At 48.1% G+C, this 26,058-nt stretch overlaps 1 protein-coding gene across 1 annotated transcript; it reads right to left on the minus strand.

Annotated features, from left to right (window-relative positions):
* Positions 1 to 396: 396 nt before the first annotated feature.
* On the minus strand, positions 397 to 17,396 carry LOC100998135 (small ubiquitin like modifier 2). The gene is made up of 4 exons (XM_003913412.4): positions 17,210 to 17,396; positions 15,464 to 15,595; positions 8,634 to 8,705; positions 397 to 1,062 (listed from the first exon to the last, which is right to left on the minus strand). The coding sequence occupies exons 1-4, from the start codon at positions 17,228 to 17,230 to the stop codon at positions 1,000 to 1,002; spliced, it is 288 nt and encodes a 95-aa protein (XP_003913461.1). The 5' UTR covers positions 17,231 to 17,396; the 3' UTR covers positions 397 to 999.
* Positions 17,397 to 26,058: the final 8,662 nt, after the last annotated feature.

Here is a 26,058-nt window from a genome sequence, read left to right on the forward strand (position 1 = left end):
TCTTTTTTTTTTTTTTTTTTTTTTTTGAGACTGAGTCTGGCTCTGTCGCCCAGGCTGGAGTGCAGTGGCCGGATCTCAGCTCACTGCAAGCTCCGCCTCCCGGGTTCACGCCATTCTCCTGCCTCAGCCTCCGGAGTAGCTGGGACCACAGGCGCCCGCCACCTCGCCCGGCTAGTTTTTTGTATTTTTTAGTAGAGACGGAGTTTCACCGTGTTAGCCAGGATGGTCTCGATCTCCTGACCTTGTGATCCGCCCGTCTCAGCCTCCCAAAGTGCTGGGATTACAGGCTTGAGCCACCGCGCCCGGCTTGAAATGTTACTTCTAAGCAGGCCTATTTATGTGTTTTTTCTAAGCCTCAATTTTCTATTTAATATTTCTCAGAATAAAGAAAACAGCTCATTTTAAACAAGAAGTTTATTTAAACAACAAGACGCTTGACTTGAAGGGAAAACTATCTAAGATTCTTTTTTGTTTTAGAGTAATTTATCCCTACTTAAAGACAGATTGCCCTACATGTAACAGCTACGTACAAAAAAGTTATAAAATTGTCCTTGGTTTTACAATGATAAATGAAAAACATTAAAATTCTCCAATTGAACAAGGTATGCAAGGATTTTTATGTTGTGTGTTTTTGTTAAAACAGTGAGAGCAAAATAACTTACTGGAATATAAAGATAAGAGCTGAATGAGCATGCCACTAATGGAGAAAGGGGGTATTTTCACAGAATCAGTATTTTTCCCCATCCCGTCTCCACTTGATGTCAATCAAAACATAACATTGGCTGTTTAGTTTTAAAAAAAAAAAATGCAATATGCTTGTGCACATATACCAGTTACTTTATGTACAATAAAGGAATGGGGAAGGGGGAAATGAAAGAATAGAGAAAACTATACGGTAGTAGTCAGGATGTGGTGGAACCAAATTGCAGTTTTCTAATTGAGAATGTAATCTTGGTCTTTAAAGAACAGAGTTCTGGAGTAAAGAAGCAGGTTCCCTTTTCAGTAGACACCTCCCGTCTGCTGTTGGAACACATCAATTGTATCTTCATCCTCCATTTCCAACTAGCATAAAAGAAAAAACAAATGTAAGAGCACTGATTAAGTTCTGAAAACTAATGATTTTCAGGTTTAAGTATGCTGAAAACATGTACATGTTCCACTGAGTTCCAAGTTTCATTATTTTAGATGTCTCATAGCTTAATGTATCAACACACTTGGTTTAAGTAATTTTTTACTTGGCTTCCTTTTTTATGACTATTAGATAAAACTTAACTTGTTATGTGTGGTTTTTTTTTTTTTTTTGAGACGGAGTCTCGCTCTGTTACCCAGGCTGGAGTGCAGTGGCCGGATCTCAGCTCACTGCAAGCTCCGCCTCCCGGGTTCACGCCATTCTCCTGCCTCAGCCTCCCGAGTAGCTGGGACTACAGGCGCCTGCCACCTCGCCCGGCTACGTTTTTGTATTTTTAGTAGAGACGGGGTTTCACTGTGTTAGCCAGGATGGTCTCGATCTCCTGACCTTGTGATCCGCCCGTCTCGGCCTCCCAAAGTGCTGGGATTACAGGCTTGAGCCACCGCGCCCGGCTGTTTTTTTTCTTTTTCTTTTTTTTTTTTGGAGACAAGATTTCTGTCACCCAGGCTGGAGGGCAGTGGCGTGATCTCAGCTCACTGCAACCTCCATCCCTCAGGTTCAAGCAATACTCCTGCCTCAGTCTCCCAAGTAGCTGAGATTATAGGCATCCACCGCCATGCCCAGCTAGTTTTTTTGTATTTTTAGTAGAGATGGGGTTTCATCATGTTGGCCAGGCTGGTCTCAAACTCCTGAGCTCAAGTGATCTGCCTGCCTTGGCCTCCCAAAGTGCTGGGATTATAGGCGTGAGCCACTGCGCCCAGCCAAAACTTAGTTTTTGAGTAAAAAGCAGAATATTATCCAGGTGCGGTGGCTCATGCCTGTAATCCCAGTACTATTAGAGGCCAACATTGGAGGACTGCTTGAGCCCAGGAGACCTAGACCAGCCTGGGCAACAGAGAGAGACAACATCTCTACAAAAAAAAGTAAAAAAAAAAAAAAAAATTAGCCAGCCACGGTGACACACGTCCATACTCCCAGCTACTCAGGAAGCCAAGGTGGGAGGATCAATTGAACCCATAAGATAAGGCCGCAGTGAACTGTGACCACACCAGCTCACTCCAGCCTGAGTGACAAAGCGAAAGACCCTGTATCAAAAAAAGAGAAAAAAAGGCAGGGGCCAGGCACAATGGCTCACTCCTGTTATCCGAACACTTTGGGAGGCTGAGGCGGGCGGATCACCTGAGGTCAGGAGTTCAAGACCAGCCTGGCCAACCTGGTAAAACCCCATCCCTACTAAAAATATTTTAAAAATTAGCCGGGCATGGTGGCATGTGCCTGTAATCCCAGCTATTTGGGAGGCTGAGGCAGGAGAATTGCTTGAATCCAGCAAGCAGAGGTTGTGGTGAGCCAATATCGTGCCACTGAACTCCAACCTGGGTGAGAGAGCAAGACTTGGTCTCAAAAAAAAAAAAAAAAAAAAAAAAGAGAGGCTGAGGCAGGCAGATCACCTGAGGTCAGGAGTTCGAGACCAGCCTAGCCAAAATGGTGAAACTCAGTCCCTACTAAAAATACAAAAAAAGAAAAAGAAAAAATAGCTGGGCATGGTGCCGCACGCCTGTAATCCCAGCTACTTGGGAGGCTGAGGCAGGAGAATCACTTGAACCCGGGAGGCTGAAGTTGCAGTGAGCCAAGATCATGCCATTGTATGTGACGAGAGAGAAACTCTGCCTCAAAAAAAATTAAATAAAAGCTAAATATGTGTGTGTCGAGGGTCCACAGAAGGGTGATATGTTTAAAGAATCTCGCTGCACTGTTCAGCAAAGACTGAAAATAAATCTCAATAAAAACCCAAATTAGGCCGGGCGCGGTGGCTCAAGCCTGTAATCCCAGCACTTTGGGAGGCCGAGACGGGCGGATCACGAGGTCAGGAGATCAAGACCATCCTGGCTAACACGGTGAAACCCCGTCTCTACTAAAAAATACAAAAAAAACTAGCCGGGCGAGGTGGCGGGCGCCTGTAGTCCCAGCTGCTCGGGAGGCTGAGGCAGGAGAATGGCGTGAACCCGGGAGGCGGAGCTTGCAGTGAGCTGAGGTCTGGCCACTGCACTCCAGCCCGGGCGACAGAGCGAGACTCCGTCTCAAAAAAAAAAAAAAAACCCAAATTAGGCCAGGTGCCAGGGCTCACACCTGTAATCCCAAAACTCTGGGAGGCCAAGGTGGGCGGATCACAAGGTCAACAGGTCAAACCCATCTGGCCAACATGGTGAAACTCCGTTTCTATCAAAAATACAAAAATCAGCTGGCCGTGGTGGCACACGCCTGTAGTCCCAGCTACTCAGGAGGCTGAGGCAGGAGAATCAGTTGAACCCATGAGGTGGAGGTTACAGTGAGCCATGATTGCCCCACTGAACTCCAGCCTGGCAACAGAGCAAGACTCTGTCTCAAAAAGGAAAAAAAAAAACCCAGGCTGGGCACCGTGGCTAACGCCTGTAATCCCAACACTTTGGGATGCCGAGGCAGGTGGATCACGAGGTCAGGCATTCAAGACCAGCCTGGCTAACATAGTGAAACCCCATCTCTACTAAAAATACAAAAAATTAGCTGGGCGTGGTGGCAGGCGTCTGTAATCCCAGCCACTCGGGAGGCCGAGGCAGGAGAATCGCTTGAACTTTGGAGGCAGAGGTTGCAGTGAGCCGAGATTGTGCCACTGCACTCCAGCCTGGGTGACAGTGGGAGACTCCGTGTCAAAAAAAAAAAACAAAAAAAAAAAAAAAACCCAAACTAATAAAACATAGTATGCTCAGATATTAAATACCATATAGCCGTTAAAAAATACGTAGATTTTCATGTACAGAAATGAAAATATCTTTAAGATACAGTAGATACAGTGTTAGGCTAAAAACACAATTTTAAAACTAAGCAGCAGCCAACTCTGGGTGCACTGACTATATATAAGTTAGCCATGCTTTGTAAGGAGCAGTTAAAAAAAAAAAAAGTACACCCCAAGGAGCAAAGCCACTTATTGTATGACTAAATTTGTTTTTTTTTTTTTTTTCTTGCAACAGAGTTTCGCTGTTGTTGCCCAGGGTGGAGTGCAATGGCGTAATCTCGGCTCACTGCAACCTCTGCCTCCCGGGTCAAGCAATTCTCCTGCCTCAGCCTCCCAAGCACTTGGGATTACAGGCATGCGCCACCGTGCCCAGCTAATTTTGTACTGACTCCGTCAATACAAAAAAATAAATAAATAAAACAAAAACAAAATTAGCCAGGCATCGTGGTGGGCGCCTGTAAATCCCAGCTAATCGGGAGGCTGAGGCAGGATAATCACTTTCACTCAGGAAGCGGAGGTTGCAGTGAGCTGCGATCATGCCACCACTCCAGTCTGGGAGACAGAGCAAGACTGTCTTGAAAAATAAAAAAATTAAAAAAAGTTGGGGAGGCGGGGGCAGGCAGGAGGCCTGCTAAGATGTTTTAATTTATCACAATCCTGTTATCAAAAAATATTGGGAGAACAATTCTAAAACGAATCAATTCCAAATTCTTCAAAATGAAGTAAAATTAATTGCAAAGTCAACCTGAAGATTTTTAAATGCCTCAAGGTCACAGATCCAAACAAATAACTCCTTGTTTAATATTTGTAACTAGTATAGCAGATAATCCCGTTTTACTGGTGGGTAAGGAGGGCTTAGAGAGGAAATACATTCTAATAACTGAGAGTATAGCACAATGGATACTTTTTACTACTACTTTTTTTTTTTTGAGACAGTCTAGCTCTGTCGCCCAGGCTGGAGTGCAGTGGTGCGATCTCGGCTCACTGCAAGCTCCGCCTTCCGGGTTCACGCCATTCTCCTGCCTCAGCCTTCCCAGCAGCTGGGACTACAGGCGCCCACCACCTCGCCCGGCTAATTTTTGTATTTTTAGTAGAGATGGAGTTTCACCGGGGTGGTCTCATCTCCCGACATCTGCCCACCTTGGCCTCCCAAAGTGCTGAGATTACAGGCATGAGCCACCGCGCCTGGCGTATTTCTTTTAAAACCAAACAAGCCTGTCATCTATCTACTAAAACAAAATTATCCAAATGTGAAGTTTTACAGTGAAACTTTAAATGCCTTTAAAAAATGAAGTTCCTGTTCCAGCCTCATTTATCAACAGAATTTAGCTCCTCCTTGTGGCTATATACCATAATTGCGCTTTTTTTTTTTTTTTTTTGTTTGAGATGGGCGTTTCACTCTCACCCAGGCTAGAGTGAAGTGGCATGACCTCCACTCACTGCAACCTCGGCCTGTCTACTCCCCGGCACCTTCCCCCCACCCAGATTCTCCTGGCTCAGCCTCCCGAGTAGCTGGGATGGGATTACAGGTGAGCACCACCATGCCTGGCTAATTTTTGTATTTTTAGTAGAGACAGGGTAGTTTCGCCATGTTGGCCAGGCTGGTCTTGAATTCCTGACCTCAGGTGATCAACCTGCCTCTGCCTCCCAAAGTGGTGATTACAGTGGTAAGCCACTGTGCCCGGCCTTTTAAATTTTTTTTTTTTTTTTTTTTGGAGACAGAGTCTCGCTCTGTCACCCAGGCTAGAGTGCAGTGGCCAGATCTCAGCTCACTGCAAGCTCCGCCTCCCAGGTTTACGCTATTCTCCTGCCTCAGCCTCCCGAGTAGCTGGGACTACAGGCGCCTGCCACCTCGCCCGGCTAGTTTTTTGTATTTTTTAGTAGAGACGGGGTTTCACTATGTTAACCAGGATGGTCTCGATCTCCTGACCTCGTGATTCGCCCCTCGGCCTCCCAAAGTGCTGGGATTACAGGCTTGAGCCACCGCGCCTGGCCAATTTTTTTTCTTTTTCTTTTGAGACAGGGGCTGTTACCCAGGCTGGAGTGCAGTGGCACGATCTCTGTGCTTCAACCTCCGCCTCCCGGGTTCAAGTGATTCTCCCGCCTCAGCCTCCTGAGTAGCTGGGACTACAGGCATGCACCACCATGCCTGGCTAATATATATATATTTTTTGAGATGGAATTTCGCTCTTGTTGCCCAGGCTGGAATGCAATGGCGCAATCTCCAGCTCATCACCACCTCTGCCTCCTGGGTTCAAGCGATTCTCCTGCCTCAGCCTCCTGAGCAGCTGGGATTACAGGCCACCACATCCAGCTAATTTTGTATTTTTAGTAGCGACAGCGTTTTTCCCCATGTTGGTCAAGGTGATCTTGAACTCCCAACCTCAGGTGATCCACCCGCCTCGGCCTCCCAAAGTGCTGGGACCACAGGCGTGAGCCACTGTGCCCGGCGATGCCTAGCTAATTTTTGTATTGCTTGGCAGACATAGGGTTTCACCATATTGTCCAGGCTGGTCTCAAACTCCTGACCTCAAGCGATCTGCCTGCCTCAGCCTCCCAAAGTGCTAGGATTATAGGTGTGAGCCAGTGTGCCCAGCCCATAATTCCTTTTTAGAGACTGTCACCAGTTGAAATTTCTTCAAAATATTCTTCTTTTCAGTACAACTCATGGGCTTTTCCAATTTTCAAAGATTATCAACAAAACTACAATCTGGATGTGCTGCTTCATGCCACATTTATCATTTTCTAGTTTTTACTGGGTGATAAAAGTTGAAATTCAGAAGTACATGGGATCCAATTTAAATTTCTACTACCACAACATTTTAAAGTATTTTTCAAAAACCGTAAGTCTTCTATTTTCGAGACAGTCTTGGTCTATTACCCAGGCTAGAGTGCCATAGTACGATCATAACTCACTGCAGCCTGAAACTCCTGGACTCAAACACCCCTTCCAGTAAACTTCCCAAGTAGCTGGGACTACAGACACATGCTACCATGCCCAGCTCTTTTTTTTTTTCCCCCCCTGTAGAGACTGGGTCTTGCTATGTTGCCCAGGCTGGTCTTAAACTCCTGGCCTCAAGCAACCCTCCTGCCTGTGTCAGTTTCATAAAGTGCTAGGATTACAGGCGTGAGCCACCAAGTCAGGACAAGACTGGAAGTTTTTTTTTTTTTTTTTTTTTGAGAGAGGGCCTCACTTTGTTACCCAGACTGGTGTGCAGTGGCGCCATCTTGGTTCACTGCAGCCTCCACTTCCTGGGCTCAAGCAATTCTTCCACCTCAACCTAAGAAGTAGCTGGTACTACAGGCACGTACCACCACTCCCTGGCAAATTTTTTATTTTTTTGTAAAGACAGGGTTTTGCCATGTTGCCCAGGCTGGTCTTGAAATCCTGGACTCAAGTGCTCCGCCCACCTTGGTCTCACAGTGCTGGCATTACAAGCACTTTGTAATCTTGACAATGGCTCTCATGAGCCATCTTGCTAAGCCAAAACTGGAAATCTTTAATGGAACTTTGAGAGGGTAAAAAGAAACAAAGAGCTTCTGCCACAGAAGACAATCCAGCTGATCCTACAGAAAGTGACAGAACAAAATGAAGTAGTGTGTAAAGAGAGTTAAAGGATCAGAGAGCATCACGTTTTGTAGTAAGGGTTTGGAAATTATTCATCAGGGGCTCCCCCTGTCAAACAAAGCTATGGAACGCGGCAGTTACGGCCATTAGTTCCCTTTCATTCATGAAGACACGTAAAAGAGAATTTTTTTTTTTTTAAGAGACAGAGTCTCACTGTCGTCCAGACTGGAGTGCAGTGGCGCGAACTCGGCTCACCGCAAGCTCCGCCTCCCAGGTTCGCACCATTCTCCTGCCTCAGCCTCCCCAGCAGCTGGGACTATAGTGGCACGCCCCCACACTTGGCTCATTTTTTGTATTTTTAGTAGAGACGGGGTTTCACCGTGTTAGCCAGGATGGTCTCGATCTCCTGACCTCGTGATCCGCCCACCTCGGCCTCCCAAAGTGCTGGGATTACAGGCGTGAGCCACTGCGCCTGGCCGAGAATTTCAATTCAGCATGTAGAACTAAAATGGTGAGGATTTGGCTGGGTGCGGTGGCTCACACCTGTAATCCCAACACTCTGGGAGGCCGAGGCAGGTGGATCACTTGTGGTCAGGAGTTCAAGACCAGCCTGGCCAACATGGTGAAACCCTATCCCTACCAAAACTACAAAAATTAGCTGGGTGCGGTGGTGCATGCCTGTAATCCCAGCTACTCTGGGAGGCTGAGGCAGGAGAAAGGCTTAAGCACAGGAGGTGACAGCTGCAGTGACCCAAGATCGTGCCACTGCACTCCAGCCTGAGCGATGGAGACTCTGTCACAAAAAAACAAACAAACAAAAAACAAACACAAACCACTGGTGGGGTTGGGAACATTGATTTGCGCCTATAATCCCATCATTTTGGAAGGCCAAGGATGCAGTGAGCTATAATGAGGCCACTACACTTCAACCCACGCAAGAGAAGCCCTATCCCTAAAAGAAAATTAAAATTAAAAATAAATGAATAACAACCATTGGCATTTCCCGAGCCTATTCCTATTTTCCTTTCTGTTCCCCTTTGGTCATACTTCCCAAAGCTCTGAACTCTACAAGAACTATACTCCAGTGTCTCAACGTTCAAATTCATAAACATAGCTGCTCAAAAAATTACAAATGGTAATTTTTCTAATTAGGAGAGATTTTTTACCTGTGCAGGTGTGTCTGTTTCATTGATTGGTTGCCCGTCGAATCGGAATCTGATCTGCCTCATTGACAATCCCTGAACGAGAGAATTTAAAAGCAATAAACGGCATTAAGAGAAACAGAATTCTATTTAGATAAAAGTACATGCATATTTAGCCATGACTATATTAAAGAAATAGCTAAATAAACAATCGCCAACATGTTAACATACCCTATAAATAAAAAGATTTGGGGTGATTCTCATTTTCTTTTTTTTTTTTTTTTTGAGACAGAGTTTTGCTCTGTTGTCAAGGCTGAAGTGCAGCGGCGTGATCTTGGCTCAAGGTAACCTCCACCTCCTGGTTCAAGCGATTCTCCTGCCTTAGTCTCCCAAGAGTAGCTGGGACTACAGGCCCCTGCCACAACAACCAGCTAATTTTTGTAGTTTTAGTAGAGACTGGGTTTCACGACGTTGGCCAGGCTGGTCTTGAACTCCTAACCTCAGGTGATCCATCCGCCTCAGCCTCCTGATCAGCTGGGACTAGGCACGTGCCACCACGACTGGCTAATTTTCGTATTTTTTTAGTAGACAGGGTTTTGCTATGTTGGCCAGGCTGGTCTCGAACTCCTGACCTCAGGTGATCTGACCACCTCAGCCTCCCAAAGTGCTGGGATTACAGGCATAAGCCGCCTGTTTGTTGTTGTTGTTGTTGTTTTTTGAGACAGAGTCTCGCTCAGTCGCCCAGGCTGGAGTGCAGGGGTACGATCTTGGCTCACTGCAAGCTCCGCCTCCCGGGTTCATGCCATTCTCCTGCCTCTGCCTCCGGAGTAGCTGGGATTACAGGCGCCCGCCGCCACGCCCGGCTAATTTTTTGCATTTTTAGTAGAGACGGGGTTTCCCCATGGTAGCCAGGATGGTCTCGATCTCCTGACCTTGTGATCCGCCCGCCTCAGCCTCCCAAAGTGCTGGGATTACAGGTGTGAGCCACCGCGCCCAGCCTGTTTGTTTTTTAAGACAGAGTTTTGCTCTGCCGCCCAGGCTGGAGTGCAGTGGTACGATCTTGGCTCACTGCAACCTCCGCCTCCCGGGTTCAAGCAATTCTCCTGCCTCAGTCTCCCGAGTAGCTGGAATTACAGGTGCCCGCCACCACGCCCAGGTAACCATGCCTAGCTAATTTTTGTGTTTTTAGTAGAGATGGGGTTTCACCATTTTGGCCAGGCTGGTCTTGAACTCCTGACCCCAAGTGATCCACTCACCTCAACCTCCCAAAATGCTGGGATTACAGGTGTGAGCCACTGCGCCTGGCCAGTAAGTCATTCTTTTAAAAAGCTTTACTGCTGGCCGGGCACGGTGGCTCACGCCTGTAATCCCAGCACTTTGGGAGGCCGAGGCGGGTGGATCACGAGGTCAGGAGATCGAGACTATCCTGGCTAACATGGTGAAACCCCGTCTCTACTAAAAATACAAAAAACTAGCCGGGCGTGGTGGCGGGCGCCTGTAGTCTCAGCTACTTGGGAGGCTGAGGCGGGAGAATGGCGTGAACCCGGGAGGCGGAGCTTGCAGTGAGCCGAGATCACGCCACTGCACTCCAGCCTGGGAGCACAGCGAGACTCCGTCTCAAAAAAAAAAAAAAAAAGCTTTACTGCTTTTCAGACACAGCTACTATGTTAAATAAAACATACCTTGAGACAAATATGCATTTAAATGAGTTAGACACTGAAATGAATTTTTTTGTTTTTGTTTTTTTTTGAGACAAGTCTCACTCTGTCGCCCAGGCTGGAGTGCAAGTAGTGCAATCTCAGCTCAATGCAACATCCACCACTGGAGTTCAAGCAACTTTCCTGCCTCAGCCTCCTGAGTAGCTGGGACTACGGGCTCATGCCACCATGCTGGGCTAATTTTTTGTATTTTAGTAGAGATAGGGTTTCACCATGTTAGCCAGGATGGTCTCAATCTCCTGACCTCGTGATCCCCCCACCCAGCCACTGACAGGAAATTTAAAGAAAAAAAAATGCCCATTTAAAGACTTTCCAGTCAGAGCTCGCCGGCTCACAGTGTAATTCCAATGCTTCAGGAGGCCAAAGCGGATCATCTGAGTTAAGGAGTTCCAGACCAGCCTGGCCAACGTGGTGAAACCCCACCTCTACTAAAAATACAAAAATTAGCTGGGCCTGGTGGCGCACACCTGTAATCCCAGGTATTCGGGAGGCTGAGGCAGGAGGATCACTTGAACCTGGGAGGCAGAGTTTGCAGTGAGCCTAGATCGTGCCATAGCACTCCAGCCTGGATGACAGACCAGACTCCGTCTCAATAACAACAATAACAACAACAAAATCGACCTAAAATGCCACAACCTATACCCTTGAACTACCTGGAATAGCTTTAAAAAAGCACCTGCTTTTTAATTTCCTTTAATACTTACCCAAATCTGTAATCACTTATCGTCCTACTAAAAAACACTCTTCAGGAAGTATAGGAACCTAGACTGTTTTACTTACACAGTCTATTCCTTGCACATAGTAGGTGCTGCTCATTAAGTATCAGTGAAATAAAAGGGATGAAAAACATTACATAACCATAATCTACTTAAAAACGAAGGCCAAGTGTGGTGGCTCACGCCTGTAATCCCAATACCTTGGGAAACTGAGGTGGAAGATCACCTGAGGTCAGGAGTTAAGAGACCAGTCTGTCCAATGTGGTGAAACCCTGTCTCTACTAAAAATACAAAAATTGACTGAGCACGATGACACACGTCTGTAGTCCCAGCTACTCCAGCCAGAGGTTGAGGGGGGGAAATTGCATGAACCTGGGAGGTGGAGGTTGCAGTGAGCCGAGATTGTGCCATTGCCTGGGCGACAGAGTGAGACTGTCTGAAAAAAAAATTTTAAATAAACAAAAAAATTTTAATAAACAAACCAATAAAAATACAAAAAATTAGCCAGGCAAGGTGGCAGGTACCGTAATCCCAGTTATTCAAGAGGCTGAGGCAGGAGAATCGCTTGAACCCAGGAGGCAGAGGTTGCGGTGAGCTGAGATCATGCCACTGCACTCCAGCCTGGGCAACAGAGCAAGACTCCATCTCAAAAAAAATTTAAAAATTTGCATGGTGGCCAGGTGCAGCGGCTCATGCCTGTAATCCCAACATTTTGGGAGGCCAAGGCAGGTGGATCACCTGAGGTCAGGAGTTTGAGACCAGCCAACCTGATCAACATGGTGAAGCCCCGTCTCTACCAAAAATACAAAATTAGCCAGGCGCGGCGGCGCATGCCTGTAACCCCAGCTCCTTGTGAGGCTGAGGCAGGAGAATCACTTGAACCTGGGAGGCAGAAGTTCCAGTAAGCCTAGATCGCGCCATTGCATTCTAGCCTCAGCAACAAGAGGGAAACTGCATCCTAATCCCAGCATGGGATTACACTGGGAGGCCAAGGCGGCGAGGTGGGTGGATTACCTGAGCTCAGGAGAAAGAATTGCACAGTGGCACAAGCCTATAGTCCCAGCTACCTGGGAGCCTGAGGTGGGAGGATTGCTTGAGCCTGGGAGTCAGAGGATGCAGTGAGCCATGATCATAAATATGCATAAGAATAGTGTTCAAGGCCGGCTCCAGTGACTCATGCCTGTAATCCCAGCACTTTGGGAGGCTGAGGCAGGCGGATCACGAAGTCAAGAGATCGAGATCATCCTGGCGAATATTGTGAAACCCCGTCTCTAGGAAAAATACAAAAAGTAGCCAGGCGTGGTGGCGCACACCTGTAGTCCCAGCTACTCAGGAGGCTGAGGCAGGAGAATTGTTTGAACCCGGGAGGCAGAGATTGCAGTGAGCTGAGATCTCACCACTGCACTCCAGCCTGGGCGACAGTGTGAGACTCTGTCTCAAAAAAAAAAAAAAAAAGAAAAAAAGAAAATACTGTTAAAAACCACCAAAGTGAAGCATGATTCTGTTTGTGGTTTTGAGACAGGGTCTCACTCTGTCACCCATACCGGAGTACAGTGATGAGATCATAGCTCACTGCAGCCTAGACCTGCTAAACTCTAACAATTCTCCCACCTCTGTCACTGAAATAGCCCGGACTACAGGTGTGTGCCACCACACCCAGCTAATTTAAGAGATGAGGTCTGGGCCAGGCACGGTGGCTCATGCCTGTAATCCCAGCACTTTGGGAGGCCGAGGCAATTGGATCACGAGGTCAGCAGTTTGAGACCAGCCTGACCAACATGGTGAAACCCCACCTCTACTAAAAACATACAAAAAACTAGCTGGGCGTGGTGGTGGGCGCCTGTAATCCCAGCAATTTGGGAGGCTGAGGCAGAAGAATCGCTTGAAACTGGAAGGCGGAGGTTGCAGTGAGCTGAGATTGCGCCACTGCACTCTAGCCTGGGCAGTAAGAGCAAAACTCCATCTCAAAACAACAACAACAAAAAAGATGAGGTCTTACTATGCTGTCCAGACTGGTTTTCCAGCCTTGGCCTCCCAAAGTGCTGGATTACCATGCCTAGTCTATGATTTTCCATTTTGTATGCAGTTTTGCTACAGAAGTTCTCCAAAAGGATTACCATTTAAAATTCCCCTGTATCCTGAAGGGGCACTAGTGTTCAAATATAGAAGATACCAGTGGATAAATTATTTAGCACAATTCGTAAGTTCATGTAGGGTAATTTCAGCAAAATTATTCAAATAAGAGTATATGGTATACTGCCGGGCACAGTGGCTCACGCCTGTAATCCCAGCATTTTGGGAGGCCGAGGTAGGTGGATCACCTGAGGTCAGGAGTTCAAGACCAGTCTGACCAATATGGTAAAACCCCATCTCGCTGAAAATACAAAAATTAGCTGGGCGTGGTGGCCTGCGCCCGTAGTCCCAGCTACTCGGGAGGCTGAGACAGGAGAATTGCTTGGTCCCGGGAGGCAGAGGATGCAGTGAGTCAAGATCGCACCACTGCACTCCATCCTGGACAACAGAGCGAGACTCTGTCTCAAAAAAAAAAAAAAAAAAGATAGTATCTTCACAAGGAACTACAAAAAGAAGGTTTACATATGAAGAATTATGAGCATAGTATTTTCTTATTACATTGTAAATACACTAAGCATAAAAATACTTCAAACATTCTAAAGTTTCTTTTTTCTTTTCCTTTGAAATGCTCTTGCTCCATCACCCAGGCTAGAGTGCAGTGGTGTGATCTTGGCTCACGGCAGCCTCCACCTCCCAGGTTCAAGGGATTCTCAGCTTCAGCCTCGGGAGTAGGTGGGATTATGGGCGTGTACCATCATGCCCAGCTAATTTTTTTGTATTTTTTGTAGAAATGGTATTTTGCTGTGGTGGCCAGGCTGATCTCAAGTGATCCACCTGCCTCAGTCTCCCAAAGTGCTGGGATTACAGATGTGAGCCATTGCACCAGGCCTAAAGGAAGTTTTTATTTTCACTGATCTTTCAAGTATCAACTCAAACTCAATTTCCCAACTTACATAGGTTTAAGCCTTATTCTACTTTGAACCTGTTTAGAACAATCTGAAGGGGCCAGGCACAGTGGCCCACGCCTGTAATCCCAGCACTTTGAGAGGCCAAGGTGGGCGGATCACTTGAGGTCAGGAGTTGAGGTTAGGTCTACCAAAAATACAAAATTAGCTGGGCATGGCGGCACACGCCTGAAATCCCAGCTACTCAGGAGGCTGAGGCATAAGAATAGCTTCAACTTGGCCGGGCACGGTGGCTCAAGCCTGTAATCCCAGCACTTTGGGAGGCTGAGACGGGTGGATCACGAGGTCAGATCGAGACCATTCTGGCGAACACGGTGAAACCCCGTCTCTACTTAAAAAAAAAATACAAAAAACTAGCCAGGCATGGTGGCGGGCGCCTGTAGTCCCAGCTACTCGGGAGGCTGAGGCAGGAGAAGGGCATAAACCCGGGAGATGGAGCTTGCAGTGAGCTGAAATCTGGCCACTGCAGTCCAGCCTGGGCGACAGAGCAAGACCCCGTCTCGGGTGGGGGGGGGGGGGAGAGGAAGAATAGCTTCAACTCAGGAGGCAGAGGTTGCAGTGAGCAGAGATTGAACCACTGCACTCCAGCCTGGGCAATAGAACAAGATTCCGTCAAAAAAAAAACAAAAAAAACCAAAAAAAACCCCACGATTTACAAGGTAGATAAGTTCTAGCTTAAAAAAATACAGCGAGACTCCCATCTCAAAAAAAAAAAAAAAAAAAAAAAAAAGACTTCTTGGTCTGGCACAGTGGCTCATGCTTGTAATCCCAGCACTTTGGAAGACCGAGGCGGGTGGATCACCTGAGGTCAGGAGTTTGAGACAAGCCTAGCCAATATGATGAAACCCCATCTCTACCAAAAAATACTAAAAAAAATTGGCCAAGCGTGGTGGCAGGCACCTGTAATCCCAGCTACTCAGGAGGCTGAGGCAGGAAAACTGCTTGAACCCGGGAAGTGGAAGTTGCAGTGAGCTGAGCTCACGCCACTGTACTTCAGCTTGGGCAACAAGAATAAAACTCCGTCTCAAAAAAATAAAATAAAATAATAAAAGACTCATAAGTAATTTTACCAAGTTCACTCTTACTTTCTTATAAACATAAAATTACATTTTCTTGGTTAAAAAAAAAACAAGTATTGTAAATACAATTTGATGGATTTCTGGCACAGGACTGGAACCACATATAATACTAAGCAAATCATCCTAAGGGTTTTCATGAGCAAGCTACCAAGTGCACGATAAAACTGACATGCCAAGTACAAGTGCATATTCATCCCATCAAAAAGTCACTGTAGTATTATGCCAGGCTAGTTTTTGTTCCCATGAAAATAAGATTTTTAAAAATAGTTTTATTCAGTGGAAGTACACATATGAATTCCTCACCTGTCGTTCACAATAGGCTTTCATTAGTTTACTAAGTGGTGTATGCCTCTTAATCTTAAACTGCACCACAGAACCATCCTGCCCCGCCACCTTCAAATTAATATGATCGTTGTTCTCAGTCTTGACTCCTTCCTGTTAAAAGAAAAATAAAAGTATAATTTGGGAAATGTGATCAACACACACTTTAATAAAGCAGCAGCAGCCCTAAGTTGCTTCAAAAATCAACAGGTTTCTCATACGGTATGCTAAAACGGCACACGGCTGTTTTCAGCTGCTGAAATCAATGTGAAAGAGGAGAAATCCTGCAGCAACAGTATTAGATAGCTGTCAGATACAGAAAAGCCTACATGCAATACTATCAGTAACAACAATACATGTTTAAAGTTGGGTCCTATTCAGTGTATTGAACGTTCTCTTGAAGCTAAACTTTCTAAAATGGCATATATCACTCCCAAAATATATATTTTACCCCCCAAAAAAGTTAAAAATAAGAGTCTCTTTTCTAAGCACTTTAAGTACAACTGCAAGAAACAAAACAATAAATCTACAGCCTGCCATTCAAAACTCATTATCGTTGTCGTTAAAAAGTTACCAAACTCAGTTTAATAATCTAAATCCAATCTCCATTAAAGTAAACACACACACGAAAAATCGAAGAATATCCCGATTCCCTCCGGAACAGCGGTAATACTCAGGACCACAGTTACGTTCTCCTCTATTAGCAGCTTCATTTTTATCTTCGGTTAAGAGCACTTATTCTCCCCTCCCCTTTGTTGTCATGGGTCAAATACACACTTTTATCCCAAGTGTTTCTTGTAGATTTCGACCCAACCTAAAGTTGTCCAAAATCGAGTGTAGAAGGCATTCTGTAGCTCTAAAACGCTCCAGAAAGTAAAGGCGCGAGAGGCGGGAGGTGTCACCAAACTAAAAGCAGCAAGTCCCGTGTGCCCCAATGATGGGTGTCCCCCAGTCCTCCCGGGAAGTCTTCGGGTGCCTCAAAAGCCGCATTCAAAAGTTAAGCCGCACAAAGTCTCTCTGCTCCTACCTGTGCCTCCAACTTCATGAAACCACATGGTCTTCGCGGATTAGGGGTTCGTTGGCACCCAGGGAAAAGCCGCTGCCCCTCCCCCCTCAGGTCCCTGAGGCCATTAAAGTGGGAAATACTCCACGGGAATCCCCCTACCCCCAGGCCCAGTACGGCGGCCAGCGGGCATCCAGGTTCCTGCTCATCAGCAGCCCATTGATTCGCCCCGAACCCGCGCCCCGCCGCCGCCGCCCCGGGCAGGAGTCCCCAGATGCCCGCAGTTCCTACCCCTGAGAGGTGAAGCCCGAGCCCAGGGGACTCCCCGCCGCCTCGGAGACTGCAACACCCGACGCGGGGTCGGCGCAGGGTGGAGACCCCGCGAGCCCTAACGCCCCTCCTCACGCGCGCCGGTCGGCTGGGCCAAGAATCCCCGTTCGGGGCTGGTGGGCCCGCGGGCGTCCGCGATCTGCCCGCCCAACTCGCGCCCCGCGCGCACTCGGAGGCCGCCGGGGGCGGGAGAGAGCGGCGGGGCCTCCTCCGGCGCGGGAGGGAGGAAGAGAGGGAGGGAGGAAAATGGCGCGGAGCGCCGGGGCCTGAGCTGCGGCCGGCCCTGTGGGGGGCCCGGGAAGGCGCTGGGAGCCAGCGGCGAGCTCTGGCCGGACCCCGGCCCGCGCCCTGACCCCGACCGCGCGGCGAGGCGAAGGGGCCGGCGCAGAGCTCACCTTGGGCTTTTCGTCGGCCATGGCGAGCGCCGGAGTCTCCTCAGCTGCCGCTTCACAAAAGAGGTACCAGGTCCGCACCAAACGAGCACACAAGCAGCACCAAGAGCGGCAGAAGAAGGAGGCGGCAGCGGTGGACGAGGGAGAGGGTGCGCGCACGTCGTGCGCTCCCTCCCCCCACCCTGCGTGCGCGAGCACGAGCCGCCGGGGCCTCCCATTGGCTGGCGCCTCGCGGGAGCGCGCAACGCTTACATAACCACCCCCGCCCCCCGCCCCGCGCCACCGCGTCCTGGGCCAGGCGCCCGCCCGGCCGGCGGGAAGAAGCGCGGACACGCGCACCCGGCCCGCCGCGGGGGCGCGCCTGGCTCTGGGCGGGGCTGTATTGTCCTCCTTCGTGGTGGAGCATAATCAAAATGGCTTCCAGCTGGTCCTCGGTGGGAACGATGAGGCTCGAGGCTTTAGACGTGAGCCATAGGCCAGGGAAGGCTGACTGACTAGAGGAAGAAGGGGATTCCTAAATCAAAGCCCCAGCATGAGGTTCTGGAAAAATCTCTCTCTTTCAGTGGACCAGCAGCCCTCCCATGGTTACTTCCTCTCAGTGAGTCTTAACCTGCTTCCCACTGGACTCTTGCCTCAAATGCAGTGTCTTTTTTTTTTTTGAGACGGAGTCTCGCTCTGTTGCCCAGGCTGGAGTGCAGTGGCACGATCTCGGCTCACAGCAACCTCTGCCTCCCAGGTTAAAGCGATTCTCCTGCCTCAGCCTCCCGAGTAGCTGGTATTACAGGCGCACGCCACAACACCCGGCTAATTTTTTGTATTTTTCGTAGGGACAAGGTTTCCCCGTGTTAGCCAGGATGGTCTGGGTCTTCTGACCTCATGATCCGCCCGCCTCGGCCTCCCAAAGTACTGGGATTACAGGCGTGAGCCACCATACCCGGCCTGCAGTGTCTTCTGTCCTGCTGGTAACCCTAGACTTTGACTAGCTACGGGAAAATGTTCATGTATTCATTCAACGAACTCCTTACTCATCGCCTATCTTCCAAGAGGAAACAGTATCCTTAAGCGAGAACTACCCAACAATCAAGCTTCCAGCCAATTTAATCATTTCCTCCTTGCATCCAGTTAAAACATAGACATGCATCCCTCCTGTCTGAAGAACAATCCAGTGTGTGCACTGGATTCCATCTTGCTCCTCCCCCTGGGCTTTATTATTTGCTTTTGTCCCTGAATTTTCTTCCTCTCCTCCGTTAGTATAGAAAAAAAAAAAAAAAAAGAAGCTCTCAATTCTATTAAGTTACCATCCTATCTCTCTCCATTCTTGGCCAAACAGCTTGAAAAAATGTCCCTGCCAGCTGTCTCCAACCCCTCCCCTCCCACTCACTCCTCAACCCACTGCAATCTGGTGCTGTCCCCAAAGTTCCACTAAAACTGCTCTCCACAAGGTCACCGCAGACTTCTTTGCTGAATCCAGTATGCTTCTCAGTTTGTCACTCTTTCTCTTCAACTTTGCAGGAGGTAGGTTTTCCTCTCATCTCTAGCCTGTCCTTTGTTCTCTCTGCAATTTTTTTTCTTACTCACTCCTTCCCTTAACTGTTCCTTAGGGTTTTCTTCAGGATCCTTTTATCACTCAATTCCCTCTCCGAGGATGATTTCACCCGCTTTCGCTGCCATCTCTTTGCTAATGATCCTCAAATCTGTTATTTCTAGTCCACATCTTTCTTCTGAGTTTCCAGTTGGATGTCCCAGAGGCACCTCAAACCCAGCAACTCTCAACTAAAACTCCTCACTTTACCTTCCGCGTGGGTTCTTCCTGACCTACCACTCTTAAACTGAGTGACACACCACTACAACAACTGCCCTAAGCTGGAAAGGCCACCAACATTCCTGACTTCTTCTCCTTCACACACTCCTCATCCAATCAATCACCAAGTCTTGTCTATTCCACCTTCTTACCAAATCTACTTTCTTCAGCCTCTGGATGGAGCTGCATTTGTTGGCCTTCTGTAGGTCCTCTTTGGGTAGGAAGAGGCTCAAGACCTTAGATATGTGATAGGCCAAAGTAGGAAGACTAACTCTATCTAGTTCAGATCAACACTCTCAAAAGATACTGCAATATCAGCTGGGCATGGTGACTCACGCCTGTAACCCAACACTCAACACTTTGTGAGGCTGAGGCAGGCAGATCACCTGAGGTCAGGAGTTTGAGACCAGACTGGCCAACATGGTGAAACCCTCTGGTGGCTCATGCCTGTAATCCCAACCCTTTGGGAGGCCGAGGTGGATGGATTGCCTGAGGTCAGGAGTTCGAGACCAGCCTGGCTAACATGGTGAAACCCTGTGTCTCTACTAAAAATACAAAAATTAGCTGGGCGTGGTGGCAGGTGCCTGTAATCCCAGCTACTCGGGAGGCTGAGGCAGGAGAATCTCTTGAACTCAGGAAGTAGAGGTTGCAGTGAGTCGAGATCACACCACTCAGTGCACTCCAGCCTGGGCAACAGAGCAAGACTTCGTCTTGAAAAAAAAACAAAAACAGGCCGGGCGCGGTGGCTCAAGCCTGTAATCCTAGCACTTTGGGAGGCCGAGACGGGCGGATCACGAGGTCAGAAGATCGAGACCATCCTGGCTAACACGGTGAAACCCCGTCTCTACTAAAAAATACAAAAAACTAGCCGGGCGAGGTGGCTGGCGCCTGTAGTCCCAGCTACTCGGGAGGCTGAGGCAGGAGAATGGCGTAAACCCGGGAGGCGGAGCTTGCAGTGAGCTGAGATCCGGCCACTGCACTCCAGCCCGGGCGACAGAGCCAGACTCCGTCTCAAAAAAAACAAAAAAAACAAAAAAAAAACCCACAAAGATACTGCAATATGGAAATACCCTCCTAACTCATCTGTTTTTGTTGTTGTTGTTGCTTGTTTGTTTTGTTTTAGACGGAGCCTCACTCTGTCGCCCAGGCTGGAGTGAAGTGGCATGATCTCGGCTCGCTGCAACTTCTGCCTCCTGGGTTCAAGCTATTCTGCCTCAGCCTCCCAAGTAGCTGGGACTACAGGCACGTGCCACCACGCACGGCTAATTTTTTGTATTTTTAGTAGAGATGGGGTTTCACTGTGTTAGCCAGGATAGTCTTGATCTCCTGACCTCGTGATCCGCCTGTCTCAGCCTCCCAAAGTGCTGAAATTACAGGCATGAGCCACCACGCCTGGCCATTTGTTTGTCTGTTTGAGACAGAATGTTGTTCTTGTGGCCCAGGCTGGAGTGCAATGGCAAGATCTCGGCTCACTGCAAACTCTGCCTCCTGGGTTCAAGAGATTATCCTGCCTCTGCCTCCTGAGTAGCTAGGATTACAGGCATGCCATGCACCACCATGCCCGGCTAATTTTGTATGTTTAGTAGAGACGGGGTTTCTCCATGTTGGTCAGGCTGGTCTCCAACTCCCGACCTCAGGTAATCTGCCCACCTTGGCCTCCCAAAGTGCTGAGATTACAGGCATGAGCCACTGCACCTGGCCTAACCCATCTGTTTTAAAGTACCTCCATTATGCCTGGATGTTTAAGTGAGTCAGAATCATCTAAAGGGCTGGTTTAAATACAAATTTTGGGGCCCCTTGGAAGGTTGGCTCTGGAATTCACCTTATTTATGTATTTTTTTTCTTTTTTAAGAAAAGTCTGCTTTCCACCCAGGATAGAGTGCAGTGCCGCAATCATAGCTCACTGCAGCCTCAAACTCCTGGGCTTAAGCCATCCTCTTGCCTCAGCCTCCAAGTAGCTAGGACTACAGACGTGCACCTCCATACTCACCTAATTTATTTTTATTTTTTATAGAAATAGCATCTCCTGGCCAGGCGTGGTGGCTCATGCCTGTAATCCCAGCAAGAATCACTTGAACCCAGGAGGCGGAGGTTGCAGTGAGCCAAGATCGCGCCAGTGCACTCCAGCCTGGGCGACGAGTGAAACTCCATCTTCAAAAAAATGATGGAAGAAATGGCGTCTCCTGGGCTCAAGTGATCCTCCAGATTCAGCCTCCCAAAACGCTAGGATTACAGGCATGAGCCACTGTACCCTGCCAAATCTGCCTTTTTTTTTTTTTTTGGAGGGTCTCACTCTGTTACCCAGGCTAGAGTGAATTGGCGTGATCTCAACTCACTGCAACCTCTGCCTCTTGGGCTCAAGGGATCCTCCTACCTCAGCCTCCCAAGTAGCTGGAACTACAGGTGCATGCCACCACACCAGGCTAATTTTTTTTATATTTTTTGTACAGATGAGGCTTTCACTATGTTCCTCAGACTGGTCTCAAACCCCTGAGCTCAAGAGATCCTCCCACTTCAGCTTCCCAAAGTGATAAGATTATAGGTGGGAGCCACTATGCCCAGCCCTGGTGTTTCTTAAACACACTAAAGTTTGAGGCCGGGCACAGTAGCTCATGCCTGTAGTCCCAGCACTTTGGGAGGCCAAGGTGAGGGGATCATCTGAGCTCAGGAGTTCAAGACCAGCCTGGACAACATGGTGAAACCTCGTCTCTACTACAAATACAAAAATTAGCTGGGTGTAGCTGGCATACCCAGCTACTCTGGAGGCTGAGGCTGGAGAATTGCTTGAAACCAGGAGGCAGAGGTTGCTGTGAGCCGAGATTGCGCAATTGCATTCCAGCCTGGGTGACAGAGTGTGACTCTGTTTCAAAGAAAAAAAAAAAGGAATAAATAATAACGTTTGAGAAACACAAGCCATTATAAAATAAATATAAACCAAAAAGGTTGGGCACTGTGGCTCACACCTGGAATCCCAGCCCTTTGGGAGACCAAGGCAGGCAGATCATCTGAAGTCAGGAGTTCAAGACCAGCCTGGCCAAAACATGTTGAAATCCCATCTTGACTAAAAATATAAAAATTAGCCAGGCATGGTGGCAGGCGCCTGTAGTCCCAGCTACTCGGGAGGCTGAGTCAGGGGAATCACTTGAACCCGGGAGGCAGAGGTTGCAGTGAGCAGAGATGGCGCCACTGAACTCCAGCCTGGGTGACAACACAGCGAGACTCTGTCTTAGAATAAGTAAGTAAGTAGGCCGGGCGCGATGGCTCAAGCCTGTAATCCCAGCACTTTGGGAGGCCGAGGCGGGTGGATCACGAGGTCAGGAGATCGAGACCATCCGGGCTAACATGGTGAAACCCCGTCTCTACTAAAAATACAAAAAACTAGCCGGGCGTGGTGGCGGGCGCCTGTAGTCCCAGCTACTCGGAGGCTGAGGCAGGAGAATGGCGTGAACCTGGGAGGCTGAGCTTGCAGTGAGCCGAGATCGCGCCACTGCACTCCAGCCTGGGTGACACAGTGCGAGACTCCGTCTCAAAAAAAAAAAAAAAAAAAGAAAAAAAAAAAAAAAAAAGAATAAGTAAGTAAGTAAATAAATAAATAAATAAAATACAAAAATTAGCTGGGCATCGTGGCAGCCACCTGTAGTCCCAGCTACTCAGGAGGCTGAGGCAGGAGAATTGCTTGAAACCAGGGGGCAGAGGTTGCCGTGAGCCGAGATTGCGCCATTGCACTCCAGCCTGGGCAACAGTGCAGACTCTGTCTCAAAAAAATAAAATAAAATAAATGAAAATAAAAAATAAACCAAAAGAAGTTTCTGACACTCCCTGGTTCCTCACTAATCATCTGCTTCATAGGATAAGACCTGCGTGCCCTTTGAGAACTAACCCAACCCAACCACTGTAGCCTTGTTTCTCATCTTGAAGCCTCTGCTTTGGTCATATTCAATTACTTGGGGTTCCTAAATGTTCCCTCTCAACTTCAAGCTTTTGTACATTGTAGGCATTCGAGGATTCACTGAATGAATGAATGAATGAATGAATTGAAACTATCAGCTGGATGCAGTGGCTCATGTCTGTAATTCTAGCACTTTGGGAGGACAAGGTGAGAGGATTGCTTGAGCCCAGGAGATTATGGCTGCAATAAGCTATGATTGTGCCTCTGCACTCCAGCCTGGGTGACAGAGTGAGACCCTACCTCAAAAAACAACAACAACAAAAACCTATTACTAGGCCAGGTGCAATGGCTCATGCCTGTAATCCCAGCACTTTGGGAGGGCGAGGTGGGTGGATCACCTGAGGCCAGGAGTTCCAAGACCAGCCTGGCGAATAGGCGAAACCCTGTCTCTACTGAAAATACAAAAATTAGCCAGGCATGGTGGTGCATGCCTGTAATTCAAGCTACTTGGGAGACTGAGACAGGAGAATCGCTTGAACTCGGGAGGTGGAGGTTGCAGTGAGCCGAGATTGTGCCACTGCACTCCAGCGTAGGTGACAGAGCAAGACCCTGTCTCAAACAAAAACAAACAAAAAAACTATTACTATGTGTAAGATCCTATGACACTGGAAATACACCAATAAGGGGAGACAAAATCTCTGACTCATATAACTTATGATTGGCGGAGGAGGGCCGGGCGCAGTGGCTCACGCCTGTAATTCCAGCACTTTGGGAGGCCGAGGTGGGTGGATCACGAGGTCAGGAGATCGAGACCATCCTGGCTAACACGGTGAAACCCCGTCTCTACTAAAAATACAAAAAATTAGCCGGGCGTGGTGGCGAGCGCCTGTAATCCCAGCCACTGGGAGGCTGAGGCAGGAGAATGGCATGAACCCAGGAGGCAGAGCTTGCAGTGAGCCCAGATCGCACCACTGCACTCCTGCTTGGGCAACAGGGTGAGACTGTCTCAAAAAAAAAAAAAAAAAAAAAAAAGATTGGCGGAGGAGGAAATACACAAGAAGTGAAAGAGAAAGAGAACTGACAACTATTGAATACCTGCCACTTCTCCGGCACTAAGTGGGACATTACTAATGTTAGCTCATTTTCTGCTTACACAAACTATTCCAAGCAGGTGTAGTAGTTATTTGCTACTCACTCTCAAAGGGGTTAAGTAACCTGTTATCACACAGCTAGAAAGTAGTGTTAACTGAGCTCCTACTATGTGCTAAGGAAAAGACAAAGAGATACTGGCTGGGCATGGTGGCTCATACCTGTAATCCCAGCACTTTGGGAGGCCAAGACGGGCTGATCACCTGAGGTCAGGAGTTCAAGACCAGCCTGGCCAACATGGTGAAACCCCGTCTCTACTAAAAATACAAAAAAATTAGCTGGCGTGGCAGTGGGCGCCTGTAATCCCAGCTACTCAGGAGGCTGAGGCAGGAGAATCACTTGAACCCAGGAGGCAGAGGTTGCTATGAGCCAAGATTGCACCACTGCACTCCAGCCTGGGCGAGAGGAGCAAGACTCTGTCTAAAATAATAATAATAATAATAATAATAATAATAATAGTAATAATAATACCTGCCAACCTATTACACTAAATTACAAAATCACCTTCAGGCAAAGGAGGAATTTGTATAAGATGCATGTTCGGCAGGGGGCAGTGGCTCACGCCTGTAATCCCAGCACTTTGGGCGGCCAGGGCGGGTGAATCACGAGGTCAGGAGTTCAAGACCAGCTTGACCAACATGGTGAAACCCCATCTCTACTAAAAATACAAAAAATTAGGTGGATGTGGTGGCAGGCACCTGTAATCCCAGCTACTCAGGAGGCTGAGGCAGGAGAATCACTTGAACCCAGGAGGCAGAGGTTGCAGTGAGCTGTGATCACGCCACTGCACTCCAGCCTGGGCAACAGAATGAGACTCCATCTCAAAATAATAATAATAATAATAATAATAATAATAATAGTAATAATGCACATTCAAGGGCGGGCTCAGTGACTCACTCCTGTAATCCCAGCACTTTGGGAGGCTGAGGCGGGTGGATCACCTGAGGTCAGGAGTTCGAGACCAACCTGGCTAACATGGTGAAACCCCATCTCTAATAAAAATACAAAAATTATCCGGGCGCGGTGGTGCACACCTATAATCCCAGCTACTCAGGAGGCTGAGGCAGGAGAATTGCTCGATCCTGGGAGGCGAAAGATGCAGTGAGCTGAGATCATGCCACTGCACTCCTGCCTGGGCAACAAGAGCAAAACTTCATCTAAAAAAAGAAAGGGCCAGGCACAGTGGCTCATGCCTGTAATCCCAGAACTTTGGGAGGCCGAAGCAGGTGGATCACCTGAGGTCAGGAGTTCAAGACTAACCTTGTCAACACGGTAAAACCCTGTTTCTACTAAATATATAAAAATTAGCTGGGCGTGGTGGTGAGTGCCTGTGATGCCAGCTACTCAGGAGGCTGAGGCAGGAGAATTGCTTGAAACCAGAGGTTGCCATGAGCTGAGATCACGTCACTGCACAGCCTGGGCAACAAGAGCAAAACTTCATCTCAAAAAAAAAAAACAAACAAAAGAAACACGCTCAAATATCTGAGCAATAGATATTCCAAGGGCACATTGAAATTCTGGGAGCTGGTCCTAGGGAATGTACTGAAATTATATCCTGAGAATCCTTTTGCAATTTCCAGGAAAAAATTGTGAAGAGATAGAAATTTCCACCGGGGGCGGTGGCTCACGCCTGTAATCCCAGCACTTTGGGAGGCTGAGGCGGGCAGATCACGAGGTCAGGAGATCGAGACCATCCTGGCTAACATGGTGAAACCCCGTCTCTATTAAAATACAAAAACATTAGCCGGGCATGGTGGTAGGCGCCTGTAGTACCAGCTACTTGGGAGGCTGAGGCAGGAGAATGGCATGAACCCAGGAGGCGGAGCTTGCAGTGAGCCGAGATCGCGCTACTGCACTCCAGCCTGGGCAACAGAGCGAGACTCCGTTGCAAAAAAAAAAAAAAGAAAGAAAAGAAAAAAGATAGAAATTTCCTATTAATATTCTCCCTCCATCTTTTTTTTTTTTTTCCGAGAGGGGGTCTTGCTCTGTCGACAGGCTGGAGTGCAGTGGCGC

This window comes from Papio anubis, unplaced genomic scaffold (assembly GCF_008728515.1).
Source record: "Papio anubis isolate 15944 unplaced genomic scaffold, Panubis1.0 scaffold970, whole genome shotgun sequence".
NCBI classification, from domain to species: domain Eukaryota; kingdom Metazoa; phylum Chordata; class Mammalia; order Primates; family Cercopithecidae; genus Papio; species Papio anubis.

Excerpts from the sequence above, each read along its gene's own strand:
- LOC100998135 (XM_003913412.4), bottom strand. The coding sequence starts at position 17,230 with ATGGCCGACGAAAAGCCCAAG. Across the intron at positions 15,596-17,209 it reads TGGCCGACGAAAAGCCCAAG|GAAGGAGTCAAGACTGAGAA; the intron begins GTGAGCTCTGCG and ends TTCTTTTAACAG. Across the intron at positions 8,706-15,463 it reads AAGCCTATTGTGAACGACAG|GGATTGTCAATGAGGCAGAT; the intron begins GTGAGGAATTCA and ends TCTCTCGTTCAG.